A 22,513-nucleotide genomic window follows, 5' to 3' on the forward strand; every position below is an offset into this window, starting at 1 on the left:
AATTTGTTACTGACCGTTTTTATTGTTTTATATTCTATATTGGTTAATGTTAAAATAAATGAGAGTTTCATTTCATAACATGTGATTTTTATTATTACATACAAGAGTAAACAGGAGCTAAAGCATGCTCAGCACAATATAGCCGACGGGCACTGCACTCAGTTTGCATTAAAAATAAATAAATATATTTAAAAAAAATTGCAACCACTGCAGGGCAGAGCTCATATTTCGTCTTTCTTTGGACTACAGGTACCCGTCTCCGTCGGACAATGCGGGGATGCGGCAGACTTGCCGTAACTACGTTGACGTAAGCGCAAATGATTCGTCACCGCGACCTGTGTAGTTACGTATCACACTTTGACCCCAAGCTTGAACGTCTCTAGAAACCGAACGTAAAGAGGGGTCAACCCCCCAGCTAAAAACTATGATTGGTCTCTGCTTCAAATCCATTCAATGCGTTATGAGTTCAATTTAAAGGCTGGCTTCCCTGTCAAAAATTGAGAGTTGAGACATGGTCTCGGGTCTCACTCTCCACGGCTTATCCATGCCTAGACACGGCACGTGCGAAAGCGCAGAGACATCAGCCAGACTCTCCTCCTCAAGTCAAAACCTGAGCCCGAACACAATGTCGGTCCCACCCAAAACCCCGGAGAGTGCAGAGAGGCCCCCGTCCAAAAAGAGGGGCATGGTGGCCAACCTGATTATGAACGCCATCTCCTCCTACGGGGGCTCGGGCGGCGTGACCCTAGTGGGTCTCAAGAGAGCCCTCAAAGCCAACGGCTACGATGTGATGCGCAACCGGGGCCGGATCCGCCTAACGCTTCGCAGACTCGTGGCCGGAAAGCATATCGTGCGCGGCAGGGGCGCAGCTGGACGGGGAGTCTTCCGGATCAACAGCTACGGAAGGGGGAGTCGTAGGAGGAGCCGGCGGAGGAGAAGGAGACGGAGGAGAGGCCGGAGGAGAGGGAGGAGGAGAAGGAGAGGCAGGAGGCGCTCCTCCAGGAGGCGGGGGAGAAGGAGGAGGTCAGGCAGAAGGAGAAGGAGGAGGACGTCTGTGAGGAGGCGGAGGCGGCGCCTGTCTGTGAGGAGGAGAAGGAGACGAAGGCGATCTGTTAGGAGGAGAAGGAGGGGGAGAAGGAGGCGCTCCCGGAGAAGGACAATGTCTGCGAGGAGGAGGAGGAGACGGAGAAGGAGAAGGGGCCCGAGGAGAGCCAGGCGAAGGAGGCGCGCCAGGAGGAGAAGGAGAAGGAGCAGGCGATACTAAAAAGTTCTCAGATGGGCTCACGCAGATGCACACATATTTATAGACGTTGTGTTGACTTGTTTCTCACGCTCAACTTGCCGAAGCTGACATTTATAACATCCCATATCTAATGTGTGAACAATAAAACTATGGAGAAAACCAGCACTTGCGCTTTTTTTTAATGAAATCTCAAGGGTATTTTGGTTCCACCAGGTCCTCCTGGTCCTCAACAAAGCTCAAGTGGGTCTGTACAAGGCGTGGCACTGCAAGAGCCTTATACTCTCACTGAGCTGAGCTGCAGCAAACGGCAGGAACCTTTGTGGAAAGATCCCTGGCTAGAGCTACCCCGAGGGACAAAAAAAGAGCATGTGCTGGTATACAAGATCTGCTGATGGACCTCATTGTAGTCATGGGAAAATTAAGTCTCATGAAGCACCTTTGACATTTATTTTGTTCCTCTTGATGGCACCATCTTTATACCAAGACCACCATCTAGAGGGGTAAAATAATTTTACAAGTGACTCACAAGGCTTCATTTTCCTATCACTACGTCAATGGTAACTGTCAATGATAATTTGACCAGGAAGGGTGTTACCCGAGCGTTGCTATGTTGGACCTTTGTGCTCCTCATAGGCTGTCAGTAATTAACACCAATAAGCAAAATCGAGTAGCCCTGCCTTCAGAGTGTAGTTTGAGTCGTTGGCTCAAAGCGCGGATGAGGCCAAGCGTTCGACCCCCCTAAACATTTGACTTCGCCTGGAGAAAGGTGTCAAAATTATTTTTTGACACCCATTTGAGGCAAGCAGAGGTCCATAGAACCACAGAAGCACACTTAGTGTGTTGAGGGGCTCCAAACACACTGGACATGTTGTTCCATGTGTCGGCCAGGCCTGCTCAAGTCCTGTCCTTGAGAGACCCTGTTTTCCAAGTCACCCTCCAAGACACAAATGATCAGTATCCTTTTGGGGTTTTTGCAGAGCTTGTTGGTTTGAATCAGGTGTGCGGTTGGACAATAACATCGAAAACCAGATACGGGTTTTTGCGGACTTGACTTGAGCGCGCGTGTTGTAGGACATTGGTTTCAAAAGTGGAGGTCAAAAGATGCCCATCCTATTGAAAAGACTGGAATGGTGCAGTACCACGTTTCCCCAGCAGGGAATTCACTGCCTGGATGTCAGTTGCGGATAGCATTTGGGTTGACGCCATAGTTTGTCATTTAATTTCTTTATGTTAACTAATCTGTTAAGAAATTAAACGTGGCGTCACAGCAAAGACACCAAGGAAAAACAAAAAGTAGGTGCTTAGACTGTGGGGAGAGTGAAACATTTAGCACAACCAATCACACACAGCTCACCTGTCATTTTTAGCCACAACAAGTGGCAATGGGGCCACCCTTTGAGATGGCTTTATTTATTTATTTAAAAAACACAATCCAGTTTTCAAAGACTATTTCTGGACTAAGGGAAGTTCAAAACGGATGGACTAAATTGAGCCCAAAATCCAAGAAGTCAAGCTGAAGATGCAGTCCTATCGGACCTTTTTGGCCAGTGGGACCCTAGGACGCTGCTGACAGGTACCGGCTGGCCAAGCGGAGGGTGGCTTCGGCGCTCGCAGACACAAAAATGCAGGTGTGGAAGAAGTTCGGCGAGGCCATGGAAAGCAAATTCTGGACGGCTTCGAGGAAATTCTGGTCCATTATCCCACGTCTCAGGAGGGGAGAGGGGGCGGGGCAGTGCACCTTTAACACTGTTTGCAGTGGAGATGGGGAGCTGCTGACCTCAACTCGGGACGTTGTGGGCCGGTGGAAAAAAATACAGTAATCTCTCGCTACTACGGGCCTCACATATCATGCCCTCAGTTTATCGGATTTTTATTTTTTGATGGGGGAGGAAAAAAAACTATAGTGAAGAGATGCCTGATGAAGGTTTCCTGCATGTCAGCTTTGAGAGTTATCTAAAAATGCACTTGCCACTGGAACTCCTCAGAAGTCCAACTACAGTACTACTGTAGTACACATTTTTACTTCACTCTTAAACGATTAAGCCTTATACAGTAAATGTACTGGTATGCCCTCTCTTTCCATGATTAAAAAGCAGACTTTACACTTTAAATACCAATTCATCACAAAAGGCAAGAGGGTTGTGAGGATCCCTTTGTCTTTCACGATCTCTCAGCCGCCTGTGTGCTCAAAGCAATGACCCCCCCGCCCCAAAATAGTGCTGTTTCTTACCTGACTGGCCAATCAATAAGCTCAAGGGGCATTCCTAAGCTGCAATCGACCAATGAGGGCAGGAGTTGTAACACACTCTTGCTCAGAACTTACAATCGACTCCTCATTGGTGTATGCATCTGGTCCTGGTCTTTGAGTTTAATGACAGATTGCTTGGCCAGTCAGGTGAGACCAGTACTACTCTTTTTTTGTCATAGCGGAGGACGTAGGGTGTATGTAGTTTAGCGTCGGATTGGGCCTAGGACAGTATAATGATAAAAGCAGGGCAGCTATGTAGTGAGAGGCAAGGTTTCAGCAACATAGCCATAGCCATTTCTGGTTTAAAGGTATAGCCACTAAAACAACCCATATTTAAAAAGAAATTGCATCATCAATGTGCCAAAGGTAATATCCATCCATCCATCCATCCAAGGATGCTGCAGCCTATCCCAGCTGTTTTCGGACATTGAATGGGACACATCCTGAACTGGTTGCCAGCCATTTCCAGGGCACAGAAAGATATACAACCATTTACACTCACAAATACATCTATGGACATTTTAGAGTGTCCAACATCCCTACTATGCATGTTTCTGGAGTGTGGGAGGAAACCGGAGCATCTGGAGAAAACCCATGTGAGAAGAACATGCAAACATTATATATAAGCAGGTACATATGATAATCATTTATTTAACACAGCATATGCATCCTTTAAGAACAGCATTGATGTTCACATTTAAATTCAAACTCCTTAAAAGGCAACTGTAACTATTTGCAACTGCATTTTAATGTTGGTGACTGGGATTTGGATAATAAAAGTTTCTTTTCAGTGGTTCTTCAGATATCACTTGAGCCTGAACAATAAAACATACAATTTGTGTAAAGGCTCCTTTAAATTGGCTTTGAGTCAAGCATACATCATTTGCACATTAGTGTGAATATTATTTTTGAAGGCAAGAAGGGAAAATTACACTAGCCACATTTTGACCATGTACAACCAATGTAGGAGATAAAATTAAGACCTCCACTCCTTCACAATCAGCATCCTAATATGCTTGAGGAGAATGGATTTTATTTTCAGTGAAGGAGAAGTGCTCACGCCGAAACTACCAGCTCTGAAATTAATTTGCTCATATTACCTTCCATTATATATTGTTAACACAAGCTATTCATATTCATCAATGTGATGACACCTATGTGGTCATCCACCCCTTATTAAGAATGATTTAGCAAGCAAAAAAAAAAAAAAAGTCAATTTGGAACATTTTGTTTATATGTAGGAAAGTGTTTACAACACATTTTCATGTAATATATTCTTTCTAATGATTTGGATTTCTTCAGGGGAGGGCCTAATGGCGCTGTGATTTTTGGGGACTACCAGATATCAAATAAAAGAATCTGACGGACGTTTTAACACGTCAGATTTTTTATTTATTTTTTTTTAATCACTGCACTGCTTTTTGCTCACAGGTAAGTGAATTTTCACGTGTTTATCCGTCAACCGATAGAACAATCGTTGACTTGTATAAGATTTTTTTTTTAAGTGTTGGCGTTTGTCGAAAAAACACGCGAAGTGACACTTGTTTTGTTTTAAATATAATGCGCAAATAACAGGTTGCCAATAAATTACATTCATTCAAGCATTCACATTGACTTGAAACAGACCGAATGAATGAATTGATTCGATCTGATGACGCAAAGGCGATGACGCTTATTGAACATTACGACTTCCCGATTCTTACGTCACGGGTGCCAACTGCGTAAATGCGCATGAGACTTTGTACAAAAGGTTGATCTTACTCTCACACACTCTCGTTCAGAGTAGAAAAGAATACCACCAAACCTTATGAAATGCTTTCAGAAATGCATTCAACACCTCACGAGGACATTCTAAAGGTGAGTTTTGCTGGAGAGGACACACAGATTGGAGCTCACACGACACGGTTCTCATCAGGACCTTAAAAAAACACACCAAAAAAAAGTTTCAATCGAGACATCACTCGCAAGAGCGGTGTTTGTGTCCAAACATAGTTCACTTGGACGCAGGCGCATCCCACAATGTCGGTGTCGCTTGCGCTCATATCTCCACGGAGACCTAAGAAGACGGCTGGCCCTACGGTGTCCATCCTCATCCTGAATGCCATCTCCTCCTTCGGAGGTTCGCGCGGTGTGTCCCTTGTGGCTCTCAAGAAGGTGCTGAAGGCCAACGGCTACGACGTGACCCGGAACAGAGCCCGCATCCGCCTCGCCCTGCGCAGGCTAGTGGCCAAGGAGGTCATCGTGCGCACCCGGGGCAAAGGGGCTTCCGGTTCCTTCAAGCTCAACCCCAAACCGCCAGGGGGTCCCAGAAAGAGGGCCGCGAGGGGGGGGAGGAGGAGCAAGAGGAGAAGGGGAAGGGGCAGGGGAAAGAGGAAGCGGAGAAGGGCCCAGGAGAGGGGGACCAGGAGGGGGCGCTCCAGAAGAAGACGCAGGAGGGCCACCCCTGCGAGAAAAAGGTCGACTAGGAGGAGGAGAAGGAGGAGGGCCCCGAGAAGGAAGACCCCGAAAAGAACCAAGAGAGTCCGACGTCAGAGGTCCAAGCCCGCCAAGGTGCGCAGGAGGAGGAGCAGGGTGAGCGGAAGGTTCTAAAATGATCCACGGCGATCCCGACGTCCTAAGAACCACATGGACCATGTATTTATGCCATCTTCCCTTCTGTAATAGGAATTTATAACCCTGCTGTCTCAGCACTTCTTTTCCTTACTGTCCATGTTGTGAACAATTATAATATAACTCATTTAACTAAGAAACATTCCCTTTGTGTTTATTTAAGTATGAGGATCGCCCCGCCCACTGCCCTGCAAGAAGGAGCCCTCGCCAAAAACCGTGATAGTTAGTGCCCCATTTATATATTTAAAATATTTCGTTTTAGGTGAGGTGAAAAGGGTTTTGGGGTCCACCTTTCAATTTCCAGTTGCTTTCTTCAGATGTTCGTTCCCAGACATGAATGTTGTTCGCGAGTTTCGTCTGGTCGTAGGGTGGTAACGATAACGGCAATATATAAAATTTGCCAGGATACAATATTTAAAGCAGCAGGTCCACGTCAATATAATTAGTTTTCTCCCAATTCAGCCGGACAGAACTGTGAACTACTTTGACCATGCTGCTTTGCGCTCGGGAGCCAATAGGAACGCATGACAAAGAAGACTGACAGATCTCCTGACGTTTAAGTGGGTCTACGAGCTTACGGTTTCCATTTATTCCACGCGACAGGGATGTCATCTGGAGGAAACCTGACCCATTTTTTAAAGGTTCTTTTTACGTGGGTTTTTACACTAGTTCGGAAACTGTAAATGTCCAAACCATCCCAGTCTTTGTTTGGGCTCCATATTCAGCTTTTCATGTGAACTATCAGTAAGCCGGTAAAGTTTTAACATTCGACGATTCAATTTAATTACTGCAACATCTTAGTATTGCCCGTGTTTTTCTGTGTTTCTCCTTGCTCAGCTCCCTGCCTGGCTAGTCACGAAGCTCCGCTCTTTTTCACTCTCTCCCCCGGCGTCAATGCAAGGTACCCGGCTATATCCTCATCCTGCATTTAGTAGTATGCTTGTCTTTGTTTTATTATTGCTTCTCTTTTTGTTTTCAAAAACTCGAATTTGTTACACCTAAACCATAGAATGTGACAATAAACACTTACAATTATACCTTTGTGATTATTTGTGTGCTCTACATTGGCCTTTTTGCATAATTTTCGCATTTGATAAATACATCTCGTATCGTGGCGTTTGGACCTCGTTAAAGCTGGTAGTGCACTTGAGAACAACTAACAATGAACGCTACAGCATGCCATCGTCATGCAGTTGAGTAGCGGGGAAACGGGCTCAATTCCAATTCAAGATGTCGGAAAAAAGCCTTAAAAATCGAGCATTATGTGCAGTCAAAAGAGTAGGACACATTTTTTAGGACACCCTGGACTCGCCACCTTAAAGGGACAATGTGTAAGATTTAGACCGTTTTTCATTACGGGCAGCAGAAAGTGCCTCGTCTTGAACAAGGTTGGGGATCATGGGCACTGGGAGCCGCAAACCTTTTCGACTTCTACTGTGAGCATATCACTGCATATAAAAATAATACAATGTTTAAATAATCATCTTATTCACAAAGTAACAGCAAAATGAAGATGCCACGTATTTTATCCTCATTTTATAGCATTTAGATAACGCAATCAGTTCATTTGAATTTCAAAACTGTTTCACTTCATTTAATATATATATTTGCAAATGACATTGCAAATGTAAATGTTTACAGTACTAGTCAGAAATTTGGAAAGTATTTATTTTGGATGTTTCAGAAACCCAAATTCTGGCATAACCGACCTAATTGCAAATAAAAAAAGCCAGTAATGGTGACGTTATATGGCCAGGCAGTATAAATATTTTGGGTTTGCACATGCAGGCCTGGCGTAGATTGTGCAGTGACTCATGGGGAATTCAACAGCAGTAAAGCTCATGTGACACACTGCAAACATGTTATCCTTCCCCTTGCTGCAGACATAACTTTCACTTCTGCTTTTAGCGGTCTTCGATAAGAGGAAGTCTGAAGGTTAGGACTATAAATGTTATCAGACACTAACTATTGTGTTTGAATACTGACCTGAAATTACATTCTTAGCAGCACTGTTCAGTAGGTACTTCTGCATTCAGTTTAAGTATTGCTGCGTCGCACCTGTAAATCATTTCATTTTGCATCAAACGCAGATTTACAGAAAATAATTACATTTTAGTCTAGCTTTTTTATATTCTTTTCTTAAAGCTAGACTTGTAATAAAATATGTTTGATTTGTCACATACAGCCTTCGTACTACTGTATGTGGGAACAGACTAGCTTATCAAAGCGAAACTTAATCACAGGCACCATTTCCTCACCAACAAGTTCCTCAACGAGGTCATATGATAAGAATGGGAGGAACACCTGAACCTTTCATTCAGCAGTCTTTGCTCACATTTTAGACACTTTCAAGATGAGGGCACTTGCGTCTCTCCTGGCTCTCTCTCTCCTCCACTTTTGTTTGTCGGTTCCTGTCATACGTCCGACCAACTGGCTCAGACAATGCCGGGCCTCGGCTAACATCTCCATCACAGCTCTGGAAGCTCTACCTGGCGGAGGCTGGGACAACCTCCGGAACATAGACATGGGTCGGGTGATGAACCTCAGCTATTTTCATTGCCAGACCACCGAGGACGGGCTCTACTTGATTCCAGATGAAGTTTTTGTCATACCCCACAAGGAGACCGGAGTGGAGACCAACTCTGAAATAATCAGCTCCTGGCAGGAGCAGCGAAGTTTAACGTCACACGGAATAAATGCTGATGTCTCATTCTTTTCTCTGCTGAATGGCAAATACTCCTCTGAGAACCAGAGGATGAAAACCCATCAGGTCAAAGACTCTTCAACCATGACCAGGGTGCAGGTGAGGTTTCATAAATATGTTAGAAATTTAAAACCTTGTTCTACACCTGCCAACTTGAAAACGAACTTGATGCCTAGATGTGACCACTGGAGGTAAAAAAATCACTTGACAAACTTTCCTACTGGCCTTCATATTATAAAGGGGCAGATGAATGTGTTTTTGATCAGGGCTTTTGAAATGTTTTGGGTCCGGGGGAGGTTTCGCAACAACCCCCCATAATACCAATGCCAATTTAACACTCATATATACCTTTAAACTTAAGATTTTTTTTTTTTTTTTTTTTAGCTTTAGCTCAGTTGGGTTTTGCACCGCTTGACATTTTTTTATTTTTATATAGCTCTATCCTTGAAATGCTGAAAGACGTGTGATACGTCACAGTTTAATCAAAGCTTTTATTTGGAGTCATCATGTTTTATTGGCGTGTCATTAGCATTACGTCGATAAGTAGTTTTATTTCACTCTTTTGGTTTCTTTTGCCTTCTTAACCTTGCAATTTTTGTCATCGTTTTTACTTGCATGTGGTAAAACTGAAGGTGAAAAACAACACTGTTGATAAGCCCTTGATTTAGTCTACTCCAAGGATCGAATATACTTGACATTATCCCTTCCAAAATTTGTTGTACTCCGACAAGGAGCTGAACAGCCCAATTCCCAACAGGCTTTTGGTCCATTTCCGGTTTTGATCAGGACCGGTGTTTAAAGTCCTCGTAATCGTTCAGTTCACGTTTTGATATTAAATCAAGATGACGGCCCACAATTGATCAACATGACTTTCCATGGCAAGGCCACAACAGCTATCCTGTAAATATGTTTCATTTCATTTTCAGGTTCGTAACCTGCTCTATACAGTTCAGGCTTTTCCGGACTTCAGTCTGGATTCACGTTTTGCTCAACAAGCCAAGGAGATAGCTGATGCCATCGAAAACAACCAAACAAGGAATGCAAACTACCTTTCAGAGAAGATGGTGTTGGACTATGGTACCCACGTGATCACCAGTGTGGATGCGGGGGCCACACTGGTAGAGGAGGACTATTTGCGTTCTTCCTACGTGCAAGACAGCGCGTCAGATAGCTCCGCCGTCAAAGCCTCGGCCGGCCTCAACTTTTTTGACAAACTCAAGTTTGACATAAGCAGCCAAAACGCCCAACAGAGCTCCTCCCTCCAAGCATATCAGTCAAACGTTCAGTATTCCCTCATTCAAAGCCACGGCAGTATACCTTTCTACCCGGGTATCTCTCTGCAAAAATGGCAGGAAAGTACCAGAAACAACCTCGTCGCTGTGGATCGGTCGGGATTAGCCCTGCCCTACTTTATAAATGCCAACACCATCCCCGATCTACCGCCGCCTACTGTTAACAAAGTGGCCAACTCGGTAAGCAAGGCCATAGAGCGCTATTACAAGGTCAACGCTCGCCCCGGGTGCGTCGACGTCAACTCCCAGAACTTCAACTTCCAAGCCAACATCGACGACGCGTCGTGTGACGGCCCTGCCACAAACCTCAGTTTTGGTGGGCTCTACCAAGAGTGTGCTGGCCTCTCTCAAAATGCAGGACCGCTGTGCGACGCCCTGGCCCAGAAAAATCCGGATACAGGAGCCTTTTCCTGTCAGTCGCCTTACTCGCCTACGTTACTGAGATCAGAGGTGAGGCAGCAAGCTTACAGTGCGTACGAATGTCATGACGAAACATATCGATGCGGGCTCTTTCACTGGTCCCACTGCCATCGCCAAGTGTGTCAAGACAACTCCTACGTTCGGTCCGCTCGCATAAACACATACTGGTGTTCGGTCAATGGCAAGGCTCCGGAAAACTCCGGATATCTCTTTGGCGGGACGTATAGCCCCTCGCTCCCAAACCCCATCACCAACACTAAAACCTGTCCGCAAAACTTTTTTCCTCTGAAGTTTCTCTCAGACGGCCAAGTGATCTGTTTGAGTAAGGACTATGAAACCGGGACCAAATATGCCGTACCGTTTGGAGGCTTCTTCAGCTGCGAGTCCAACAACCCCTTAGCGGGGCAACAGCGTCGCTGCCCTCCCAAGTTCAGTCAACATCTCGCTGCCGTCAGCGACGGCTGCGAAATCCTGTACTGTGTCCAATCGGGATTATTCACAGGTGGGCAACTGCTTCCAATTCGCCTCCCTCCTTTCACTAGGGCACCACTCCTGAGCGTAAAAGCCACCAAAACGGTAATGGTGATGACAGAGGGTGAAAACAGCTGGGTAAGAGTTGGAAACACCAAGACTTGGAAATTGGCAGACTCCAAGGATGTCCAGGGGATTTTACGAAGCTTCAACCCAAACCGAGGTCAGATGTCCAGTGGAGAAAAGGCAGGGGTAGCATTTGGCGTGATGGGCATGATGGCTATGGTGCTCGTGGGAGTTGTACTCCTGTTTAAAAGAAGACAAACTCTATCAGGGATGACGAGAAGGAGAGGTTACACGGAAATACGCCAAGAAGAGCCCATGGATGATGAAGGGGAGCGAGTGATTCCGCAAGAGAACGCTTAAAATATACATGCAGTTGTTGAGTTTTGGAATAGCGTTATTACCACGTTTAATCATAAACTTGAAATTTTACAGATGGAGACTAGAGTGAGTAAAATATCCCTTGGCATTTTCAGCAGTGCTGCAAAGTACAGATTTCATTTTTCTTCCGTGAGCATGCTTGTCACTGATATCCCTTATACCACAAATCAAATGTCTTAATTAAAAGAAATGGAAATGCTATTTAACTATTTACCGAAAAAAAACACACACAAATAATTTTCTGTTACCTAATGAATTTTATAGAAAAAAGATCATCATCCAGCATTGCACTGTATACTGTAATAATAAAAAACTGCAAACAATATTAACATTTTCCTTCACTGAAACTTTTTTGGATGAAATGGATGGATTCATGGAGAACTAGTTTTGTTTTTTTTTTACTTACATTAGCTTTTTTATTTTATCATGGAAAAACATTGTTAGTTTGGGGCTCTGGCACAAATAAGACTTGAGCTAGGCCATTATCTTGCTGTATTGTGTAGTATTATGTAGTTGAATTAAAAAAAAAAAAAAAAAAAAAAAGCGTGGGGACACTCATTGTCATATGGGCCGGGCTGTGGCTCTCCCCTGTGGGTGGATAAGTGTTGGGAACAAGTTGAAAGCTTTCGTCCTTCAGCAAGCTCATGCAATATGGGTCTGCCGTAATGTACTAGAGCTTTCTGGTATTCAATAAATAGTTTAACGGTGAACATGCAGTATTGTGGTGGTTCCTATTAGCATAGCAAGCATTAAAGATCAAAGGCTCCCCAACAGAGCATTTGAGTTGTTGACGTGAGCAGAATCACGTTTCAAAGTGCACATGAAATGCAACAATGAAGGCAAACTGACAAATTCACAGCATACAGTATGTTTGAAGCTTGATCACACATGCAGAACTTCACCCCTGGAGAGTAATTCACGCTGCGCAAGTATGCAAGAGTCAAAACGGGCCACTCTTATTTTGATGCCTGCATACTAGAAATAAGCACCACAAGCCACATTTTTGCAGGAGACGCCTTGCTGTTTGGAGAGCCATTTTTATCTTAACTACCATCCAGCCACATGCATAAATAGACATTGACAGATGTGACATCGTGATTATGTTAAGGTTATCAGCACACAGACAGGGAGGCTTAGCTGCTGTATAGACAAAAGTGCACATACAAAAACCACCGGACAATCCCCCTTCCACGCACACATCCATTTCCAGTAAATGTGCATCTTGCTCCAGCGAGAATAAAAGAATCGCCCTCCCCCACCCAGCTGCAAGGAAATAGAAGGCGATCTTGAACGTGAAAACAAACCAGCTCATGCTGAGGAAATTGGAACAGCCTAAAGGGGTGAGAGAGCAAGAGAGCACAGACAGACACGAAAAGCCCTGAGCCATGAGATCCCTCCTCGCTGCTTTTTCAAACAGTGAATCACAGACAAAAGTGAGTCGCCAAACAGCTTCTCTGCCACTCTGCATGTCCGGCCGGCCAAAGTGTTTACACTGCGCCTTTGGAGGCTGATTCCATTGAGGCTCGGAAGACGAAGCACCGACTCTCAAGGGGATTTCTGCGCCGTTTTGGTCATAGGAAGAAACAGCATTAAAGCTGGGACTCAATTCCAGGTAAGTGTTGACTTTCCTTTTGAGATGAAGTAAGTCTTAAAGCGTGATTTTTGCAAGAACTGTGGTTGGATTAAGGGGGCTACCTCTTCACTGTCTAAAAGCTGATGATATGTATACAGAGACTTCACTGAATACCAATTCACTTTACAACTAGGTCGTCATGCCAGGACTCCAGAGAAGGTGCTTTGTCTCATTGCTGTTGGCGTTGCCAGCCATCCTGGAGGTCGGCGGAGCGTGTCGGCTCGGCTCGCCGACACAGTGTGAGAAAGCACCCTTTGTGCCCGGCTATAACCTGGCGGGAGAGGGTTTCGACGTGGTCCGGATGCGTCGGACGGGGGCGTACGTCATCAATGTTAAGGGTCATCTGGACAACCACACGTGCACACTGTGCCCAAACCGCTTCCACAAAGGAGAGGTGACTATTGGGCAATTCTTCACTCAATGTGAAATGGTTTGTTTCATACTGTCCTTGTATCCCCAACCCCCCGCATCTTCAGATTCAAAAGCTCCCGGCTGCTGTGCTTGACTGGCGCCCCTTCAGCCGGTGCAGCAAGCAGCTTTCTAGTGCCCTCCACCACTCTGTGGACTCTCTGCTGCGCAGCTCCAACTCGCTGGTCAACAACAACTGGAGTGTGGGTTTGAGCCTCGATAAATACGGCAAGGTGGTGCTGGGAGGGAGCCGCTCCGACTTGGCCAAGTTTGCTCGTTCGCAGCACAGCGTGGACAAAGCCACGTTTGCCATACATGAAATCAGTTGCACCTACTACAGGTAAAAGAATGGACATCAACGGTGTGCTCGTAAGGTGAAAGTTGCGACGGCAAATCGTAGGCTAAAACAATTCAGCGACTCAAACAAAGTCTGTGCGGATGTCTCCACAAACGACAAAAACCAAAGTTAACATTTAATACCAAACCAAGCAACAGGTCAACTTGCACCACAGTGTGCTAGTGAAACCGAGCGCTACTTCTTTGGGACTAATACGAAGCGCAACAATACTTAAAAAACAGCTGTAGTAATATGTATATCGAGTGTATTATGTAATGTATATGTCATATGTAATGTATATGTATATGCATCATCTTTAGTAAAATCCCTGGAAAATCACAATGTTCGATCACTTGTAAACTAAATATTACCTTCTCATTATTCTTGTTTCAGCTACAGACTGGCTGACCACCCCCAGCTGAGCACAGAGTTCACAAAGCATTTGAAAAGACTCCCGCAGAACCTAATGACTAGCCCGAGCAGAGCCCTGTACAGGCGGCTGATCGACACATACGGAACACATTACATTCACCAGGTCAGAAGTGCATACGGTCAGTGTGTATGACATAGCCAGTAACTATTGTTTGATTATGTTCCCGAGGTTCAACTTGGGGGTAAAGTGAGACGAATCACAGCCTTCCGGACCTGCCTGGCCACACTGAAGGGCTTTACGGAGACGGAAATCAAAAACTGCCTGAATGCCGAACTCCGCATGGCCTTGGGATTCCTCCCGGCCAACGCGTCCTACTCCAACAAGTGTGACGCCCTCATGAAGGGCAACATGAGCATGGGCTTCTACCAAGGTTTCATGACTCATAAAATCGAGGTCATCGGCGGAGAGAAATACTTCCCGGATATTCTCTACCAGCAAGACCCGTCCGACGCCTACCACAGCTGGATGAGCAGCCTCCAAGACAACCCAGACGTGGTCTCCTACGGGATTTTCCCCCTGCACCATCTGGTGGAGGACACTCAGATCAGCGCTAATCTGCGGACAATCATATCAGAGTACATCCAAGAGAACAAGCTTCAGGAGGACCAGCTGGGTTTCAAGAACTGTTCCCCGACCCCAAACCTGGACCACAACTGCTGTCCTCTGCGGGCAGGCCGTGGATCCCTCAAACTGGAGATCCACAGGGCCGCCGGTCTGAGGGCCGACACGTTCACTAAGACGGATGCCTACGTGAAGATTTTCTACAACGGTATGTACGAGGAGACGCCAACAGTGATGGATGACAACAACCCCGTATGGAATGCTACCTATTACTTCGGCTCAGTGGAGGTAGGGCAGGAGTTGAGGTTTGAGGTTTGGGACAGAGATGTTCTTTACAACGACCAGGCAGGCGTTTGTCTCATCTATCCCGAGCGAGGAGTTCGTTCCCTGAGCTGTCAGCTGAGAAAAGGAGTCCTCTACTTTTCCTACAGCATCACGTGCGATGCTCACTTGTCAGGCTTCAGGTGTGGACGCTACTCCCCAACAGCGGAGTAGCTCAAACCTGGAAAAATTCTAAATGTTAATTTGATGGTAGTGTCTTCATTGAGAAACAGACTGGGAACTTCCTTGGAAGACAGATTGACTACACTTGCCAAACTCTGCTTAGCGAGATCCTATTGTAACCGAGGAAGACAAAGATTTGTTAGTTTGTATTGGAAAATACGATTACCAAGGTAATTTTAATATATTATCATTTCATACTATGTTGTGTAGTTAAGACTTCCTTCGGATTTACATTCGCAAAGCTGAGCTCAAGATCTTGACAACTATTAGTGGATGAGCTCATTTGGCTTGCCAAATAAATGTGTTGTATGGAATATTTTTTGTAATAGCAAGTTTATCTTTCAAAATGCGACAATAGTATGAAATGCAGTGAGTTATATTACCATCAACGCTCTCAATAAAGTTACTTTGAACTGAATTGAAAACAATACCTTTTTGTGTGTAATGCATTACATTGCCATATTACTGCAAAAAGTAAAGCATTACAGTACATTACTTGTGCAATGTATTACTCCCAACACTGCTGCCCTATTACTGTTTTTTTTGCCTACTTTATTATTATATCTATTGTGTGGAATGTAAGTCTGCTCGGGGAAGTAAACAGATTAAAAATTTCATTGTGTAGTCTTACTATGCATATGACAATAAATCTCTTGAATCCTTATTGTCATTTGTCCATTGTCACCCTCTGGTCACCTATTTCACAAAAGACAAAAATTCCAGGTTTGCAGTTCCTTTGTTTGCACAGTTAGTGATGCTGAGCTATTCACTAGAACATGGTTTTATTTATGAAAGGTACTCAACCATAAAAAGAACATACAAATATGCATTTTCATAACATACACATTTTCAAATGCGGTAAAAGGTAACACTTTAAACACTTCAAACATTTAAGTCATACTGTACAAGGACAGAGCAGCTGCTTCCAACACTACAACACTTATAATAATTATGTCCAGAAAAGGAGGTGTAATCACTTAAGGCATCATCCATTGGAGCTAATTTTGAACATTTCAATCAAGCAATGGCACTATTGTGAAATATATTAACATTGTTACATTCCAATGTTTTTGTTTACCACAGTTCCAAATAGCCGCTTTTATCAATTGGTTGGAGGCCCTCTGAAGTGTGGAACTGCTGCGTGCGCCAATGGAAATGTTATGGAATAGGAAAAGCCAAAGTTTGCAGAAAATTGTGTTCATCGCTGAACGAATACCAAAGTCCCGGCAACAGCCTGCTTGGATGATGACAGTATAGTGAAGCTTTCATGAACATGCAAATTGATCAAAAGTTCAACGATGAGGCAAAAGTGTTTGGTCACAAGAACGTATACATTAACAGCAAAGGCTACTTTACAATCAGCTTGGGTCGATTGCATAAGATTGACATCAAAAAGGAACAATCCTAATTCAGCCTTAAATTGCTTATGTTCATCTCTCTGTAGTACTCGTAAATGTGTTTTAGGCACAGTTAATAGTCCACAGAATAAATTTAAATCTGCCCCCTTTTTTTCCCTCTTTTCCACTTATTAAAGGTGGTCAGCAGATGGTTTTGTGTGTAAAATTCAAGACTGCCCAGGATCAGGGAACAAAGTGAAATTGTTGATTTCACCTCAAGTTTGTATTATTGATTGATTATCACAGTCCCAGTGATGCTTTGAGCAAAGATGCCATATCTTCGGGTATGGTCCCCTCATCACCTAAAATAAAACAACATAAACAACAAAAACAGCTTTGTTTTAACAACTTATATCTATGTTGGAATGTAAAATCTAACAGTCCTGTAAAAAACGAAAGTTTGTTTGTCAATGTAAATGTTAAGATATTTCTGAATGAGTTAGAAAAATAAGCCTTTCAGTTGCAAAAGCAAAATGGGAAGGAATCTAATTACAGTATTTACTGTAATTTCCCAAATATATGATGCACTTTTTCCCCCCCGAAATGAAGGCCAAAGGTATGGGTGCGTGATATAAACAGTAACTTAAAGATTAGATTTTTTTTTTTAAATTGAACACCATTCAAGGAAGATTGATCTGTCAACCACATAAGCAGAGTTTTAATAAACAGATGTTCATTTTTATATTGGCTGTATTCTTACAATAATTACCCTAACAGTACGAGCTAGAGAGTGGACGTCAGGTGCGAGCTGCGTCGCAAGGAAAAGGAAAAACAACTGCTTGGAGAACAGAAACTAAGGGTGCGTCCGATACACAGATGCGTCTTATATTTGCGGAATTAGAGTAATTCATCATTTGTTATAAGTAGTCCGTATTGTTGGGAGAATGTGGAAATCATTACAGTATATTGTTTGCTTTTTCCCTACGCATACACACTCACCTTTAGGTTACATTTTTATGATACCACTGCAATCAAAAAGATGTTTGAAAACCTTTCCTCCTCAAATATGTATGCCTCATTACACTTTTTGAATACCCCCCCAAAGCTTTTTCTTTTTCTTTTTAATAATCTTTTTGAAGAGACTCAACCCACATGTTTTATATGAGCAAAGAAAAAAAACGGAGTGACTTTGTGCCTCTCACATTATTACACTTTTTGAATAAACCCCCCCAAAGCTTTTTCTTTTTTTTTTTTATAATCTTTTTGAAGAGACTCAACCCACGTTTCATATATGCAAAGTAAAAAAAAAAGGTGTGACTTTGTGCCTCTCACAGTAAGTCAGACAGGATACGTATCATGAAAATGCACTATGTATATGTATATACGTAGGCCCCCATATTACGAGATTAATCCATTCCGCGGTTGGGCTCGTAAGGCAAATTCGCCATATGGCATATAGCTAATGCGTTTAGAACCCCGGGTAAAAACATCAAAATTGGTCATACATATTAAAAATTGGTACCAAAATAGTAAAGTAAGCGCTACATCTAAATAATATACATGTATACAATCAGAAAACATCATAAATAAAAACTATAGAAAGAATTTATTTACCTTCGAGTGGCGTTTGTTATGCCCATAGTCCCTAGTAAGGGTAGCCTAGGCTAGGCTAGGTTCGTATTTCTTGATTATCTCTCGCTTCGTTTCCTTATAAATCATCTTCTTACTTCTCTCTTTAATTAACATCACTAGGAATCTTGGGACCCATGTCTAACCCTTTCAACTTTGAATTGAGCAGTAAAATGCACTATACAGTTTTGTAACCACTCACAACTAAACAAAGCTTTACTGTTCCACGATTTTGAAACAAGTGAGGCCGACCAATAGCAGACCAGCACTGTAGTCACACGTTGCATGGAAGCGTGTGTGTGTGGCCATGTGTTCTTACTCTGCTCAGCAGTTGTCATGTCCTTCTCCAGTTTGAGTTTCTTCTGGCTCAGCTGCAGAATGCCATCCTCAATGCTATCTTTACTTATCAGCTTTATAACCTGCACGGTCCTAAAACGGGAAGGGGGCAGTGAATATTTCTTCCACCCCCATTATTAAATAGCGTACAGAGCTGTTGATATGATCAATTTCAAAACTCAGACCGCTATGTTTGGCACCTCTGTATTTGAGGCACGGTATAGTATCACAAAAACCTGTTTGCACAATTTATGGATTCTTTGCGGCAAAACGCTGCTGCTCGCAGGACCCGAGAACCTTTGCGCCGCCATTCATCGCACCTGGTCTGACCCAGTCGGTGACAGCGGTCCTCAGCCTGCTTGTCGTTGTAGGGGTTCCAGTCGATATCATGCATGATGACGACGTTGGCCGACGTGAGGTTGATGCCCAGCCCACCGGCGCGGGTCGACAGCAGAAACACAAATATATCGTTGTCAGTGTTGAACTGGTCGATCAGCACAATTCTGCGCGGGACGAGAAGGCGTAACGCGTGGTTCAACACTTTGGATTTCACACTATTTCAAAGTTATTCTCTCCGGAAATGCTGTAAGCTGACCTGTCTGCTATTGGCGTGGCACCGTCCAGTCGAATGTAACGATGATTGAGATTTTTCATCAATAACTCCACGATGTCAAGCATCATGACAAACTGGCTGAACAGAACAACTCTGTCCCCCTGTAAAGTAAGAGTGCACCAAGAGTTAAAAACCAGACCAATGTTCAATCAAAAGGTTCAGGAAAAACTCAAAACCCGTCACGATATATAATACGTATGTAATACATGTTGCTGCCATTTGTATTGAACCTTTTCTTTGAGCGACGCCAGCTTCTCCGTGAGCCACTGGAACTTCCCAGAGTCGAGGAGCAGACTTTTGTCCAGTTGATAGGAGCTTATGGAAGCGTATTGCTGACATAAAAGATGCAGGTCATAGTCAGACAAAACCTCCATGTCTTGCTGGATAAACGCAGGATCTGCATCATGGTGAGTTGGCTCCTGGGGGTAAAAAGACAATCGAACAACATTATTTTTGGTTCACAAGAATCTAAACAAATTGGGACTAGATGATATAGCCTTTAAATTAAAATTTGAGTTTTTTTTTTTTTAAGACAAAAATCCAATCTCCTGATTTACTTCAAATGACAAGCCCTGCCCCAGCATTAATATGTATCAACTTGTATAACATCATTTTTACTTTTTTCCCCTTTACACATGGCAGGAAAATCCTGTGGATGCTTCCTCTGCGAAAATGTCTGTCAAAACGTGCGGGATGTAAAGCAAAGCAGATATGTGATAAATTTCATGTTAAACATAATAACAAAAAAGACCAATTGCATGGCTTCACCAAGAAATGTCTTTTGTCAAAGAGTAACAGAAACCCTTCAGCTCTCTTCCTCAGAGTAGCACAGGTAAGGGCAACATTCCAAGGTATATTGCCTGTGTATCCTATAGGCTGCCCTCTTCCCCTATGCACATGAGCTGTTTATTGCAAATTTGGCCACAAGCGTTTTACACAGTCAGCAGCAGTATCTCAACCGACAAAAGCTATAACTGTACAAGCACACCCGCTTTTTCCAAAAACCTGCTCACTATCTCATGTGCATCGTTCCACATATCGCATTAAGTCCATTTTCCATTTGCGCTTTGTAATTTTTAAGAGGTTCTGGTTCTCTGCAAGTTGATGTTGTGGCAGTAGTATTGGGGACCTACTTTTTGCCACACTCACAAACTTTAGGGCATGCTGGGAGGAAAGGTTTATGCATACATAGCATTTTGGATGGACCAAGCCACTCAGCTCAAAGGTGACAATGATTTCTGCAGCATTATCTGCAACTAAAAAAAGTTTGATAGTAACGTTGTGTCTTCGACACCTGTGTAGGGTAGAGGTTGAGCCACATAAATTCTCATGTTTGTTATTGTGTTGCTGAAGTGTTTTACTTTAGCACGCCATCCATCCAAAAGAGGTCATGTCGAGACTTCTTTTGAAAAAAGAAGTCAGACAGAGACATCTTTTCGGTTTGTTGGGTGTATATATAGAGTGAACTTACCTTTAACATGAGTTTGCTCATGGCTGTCAGTTTCTCTGTTGTGTAATACTGCCGATGAAGCAGAGGGTGGTTGGCCATCTTTCTTAACTGCATCATAACATTAGACAACTCGCGCTCTATATCGAAAATTAAAAAAAAAGTTTTAACATTAGTAGACCTTTATTTGGCCCTGTAAATTTATATGTGACATTTGATATAAACTCTCATATTAGCAACTTTTATCTGTCGACTGATATTTGGGCGACTGCATCAAACTGTTGCAGGGTATCATTCAAAACATAAATGAGCGGTGTGTTCAGTTAATCAGTTTTTGTGCCAGGAACTGTCTGTGTTTTAGTCATCAATTTTTTTTATTTTCAGAATTAATTTCCTCATTATCGTCCCCAATGTACAGTAGGCCCCCGTGTTACGAACTTAATCCGTTCAGCAGCTACGCTCGTAACTTGAACTGCTCGTATGACGGGCAATCCAAACCTATGTTAATTAATGAATTTGTGCAACGCGTGCAAAAACCTTAGGTAAAAACATCACAACTTTATACACATATTAAAAATGAGTAACATAATCTACTGTACAGTTAAATTAAATAACATATACAAAGGAAAAACGACATTTACCTTTGGAGCGACGTGACTTGAGCTGGGTGGAGGCGGAGGGGAGCAGAGACCAACTCGCAGAATTTATTTATTTATTTTCTTAAACGGAAACTTTTCTCAAACTAGAACATATCACCGGCGATTTCCTTCTCTTAAATCCATAATAGAAGAAGCCTCTCAATTTTGTTGTCGATCGAGGTCCGTCCCTCGGCAAGGAAAGTCTTGCCCTTAGAAGATTGCCGAGCGGTTACGGCCATACTCACGAGCAAGGTTAACCATGCGTGCGCCTCCGTATTTTTTTATTATTATCTCCTGCTTCGTTTCTATTGTCATCATACTCTTACTTCTTCCTTTACCGCCACTAGCAATTTTAGAAGCCATGTCTAACAGATAAAGTTTGCAAAGTCTTAACAACATTCCTTCCTTCCGTTTTTGACTGATTTTCTCTCCTTCCTTTCATCCCGACCAGCTGTGCCATCAAGCTAGATGAAGGCGTTCGACCATTAGCATATTGGCATCTCTGTGACAGACACCGTGACTGAAACAGTGACTGTGACATTGTAAGAGCAATAGCATATCAACGTTACCGTGTCATGCGTGAGCAGATGATTTCGTTGATGTAGCAAAGCGAGGTCAATTGTACATACACAATGAATGACAAAGCGTGGTGAAATCATAGTTAGAACCATCACGAATATACACACATTTAAAATTAATACCATAATCTACTGTACAGTTAATTAAATTAACATGGATACACAAAGGATAAATGACATTTTCCTCTGGGGCGACGTGACTTGAGCTGAGTGGAGACGGAGGTGAGCAGAGACCAACCCGCAGAATTTATTTATTTATTTTCTTAAACAAGAACTTTTCTCAAACTAAAACATATCACCGGCGATTTCCTTCTCTTTAATCCATAATAGAAGAAGCCTCTCAATTTTGTTGTCGAGCGAGGTCTGTCCCCCGGCAAGGAAAGTCTTGCCCTTAGAAGATTGCCGAGCGGTTCCGTCCATTCTCACGAGTAAGATTAACTATGCACGCGCCTCCTTCGTATTTTTTTTATTATCTCCTGCTTGGTTTCTATTGTCATCATCCTCTTACTTCTTCCTTTACCGCCACTTACAATTGTAGAAGCCATGTCTAACAGATAAAGTTTGCAAAGTCTTCACAACATTCCTTCCTTCCGTTTTTCACTCATTTTTTTCTCCTTCCTTCCTTCC

General features: G+C 43.4%; 5 protein-coding genes across 7 annotated transcripts in view; 4 read left to right on the forward strand and 1 right to left on the reverse strand.

Annotated features, from left to right (window-relative positions):
* Window positions 1-514: 514 nt before the first annotated feature.
* LOC148429695 (uncharacterized) lies at window positions 515-1,405 on the forward strand. The gene has a single exon (XM_088423630.1). It carries the CDS (start codon window positions 545-547, stop codon window positions 1,262-1,264), a length of 720 nt encoding a protein of 239 aa, XP_088279756.1. The 5' UTR covers window positions 515-544; the 3' UTR covers window positions 1,265-1,405.
* Window positions 1,406-5,292: 3,887 nt separating this feature from the next.
* LOC148429696 (uncharacterized) lies at window positions 5,293-7,138 on the forward strand. The gene is made up of 2 exons (XM_088422546.1): window positions 5,293-6,853; window positions 6,939-7,138. Exon 1 carries the CDS (start codon window positions 5,511-5,513, stop codon window positions 6,078-6,080), a length of 570 nt encoding a protein of 189 aa, XP_088278672.1. The 5' UTR covers window positions 5,293-5,510; the 3' UTR covers window positions 6,081-6,853; window positions 6,939-7,138.
* A 1,280-nt stretch (window positions 7,139-8,418) lies between these two features.
* On the forward strand, window positions 8,419-12,142 carry mpeg1.1 (macrophage expressed 1, tandem duplicate 1). Its single transcript, XM_088409528.1, has 2 exons — window positions 8,419-8,904; window positions 9,732-12,142. Exons 1-2 carry the CDS (start codon window positions 8,455-8,457, stop codon window positions 11,412-11,414), a joined length of 2,133 nt encoding a protein of 710 aa, XP_088265654.1. The 5' UTR covers window positions 8,419-8,454; the 3' UTR covers window positions 11,415-12,142.
* A 567-nt stretch (window positions 12,143-12,709) lies between these two features.
* prf1.5 (perforin 1.5) lies at window positions 12,710-15,972 on the forward strand. Its single transcript, XM_088420949.1, has 5 exons — window positions 12,710-13,044; window positions 13,199-13,459; window positions 13,542-13,813; window positions 14,204-14,345; window positions 14,412-15,972. The coding sequence occupies exons 2-5, from the start codon at window positions 13,205-13,207 to the stop codon at window positions 15,297-15,299; spliced, it is 1,557 nt and encodes a 518-aa protein (XP_088277075.1). The 5' UTR covers window positions 12,710-13,044; window positions 13,199-13,204; the 3' UTR covers window positions 15,300-15,972.
* Window positions 15,973-16,039: 67 nt separating this feature from the next.
* smarcad1a (SNF2 related chromatin remodeling ATPase with DExD box 1a) overlaps window positions 16,040-22,513 on the reverse strand; it is a 28,668-nt gene continuing 22,194 nt past the window's right edge. For all 3 annotated transcript variants that reach the window (XM_088433233.1, XM_088433242.1, XM_088433226.1), the window contains exons 20-25: window positions 20,695-20,810; window positions 19,454-19,642; window positions 19,206-19,324; window positions 18,931-19,113; window positions 18,594-18,703; window positions 16,040-17,007 (exon numbers count right to left, since the gene is read on the reverse strand). In XM_088433233.1, the coding sequence (XP_088289359.1) occupies window positions 16,946-17,007; window positions 18,594-18,703; window positions 18,931-19,113; window positions 19,206-19,324; window positions 19,454-19,642; window positions 20,695-20,810 (779 nt within the window). In that variant the 3' untranslated portion in view covers window positions 16,040-16,945. The remainder of the gene's footprint in view (window positions 17,008-18,593; window positions 18,704-18,930; window positions 19,114-19,205; window positions 19,325-19,453; window positions 19,643-20,694; window positions 20,811-22,513) is intronic.

This window comes from Hippichthys cyanospilos, chromosome 1 (genome assembly GCF_059441005.1).
Source record: "Hippichthys cyanospilos isolate Australia breed blue-spotted pipefish chromosome 1, RoL_Hcya_1.0, whole genome shotgun sequence".
NCBI classification, from domain to species: domain Eukaryota; kingdom Metazoa; phylum Chordata; class Actinopteri; order Syngnathiformes; family Syngnathidae; genus Hippichthys; species Hippichthys cyanospilos.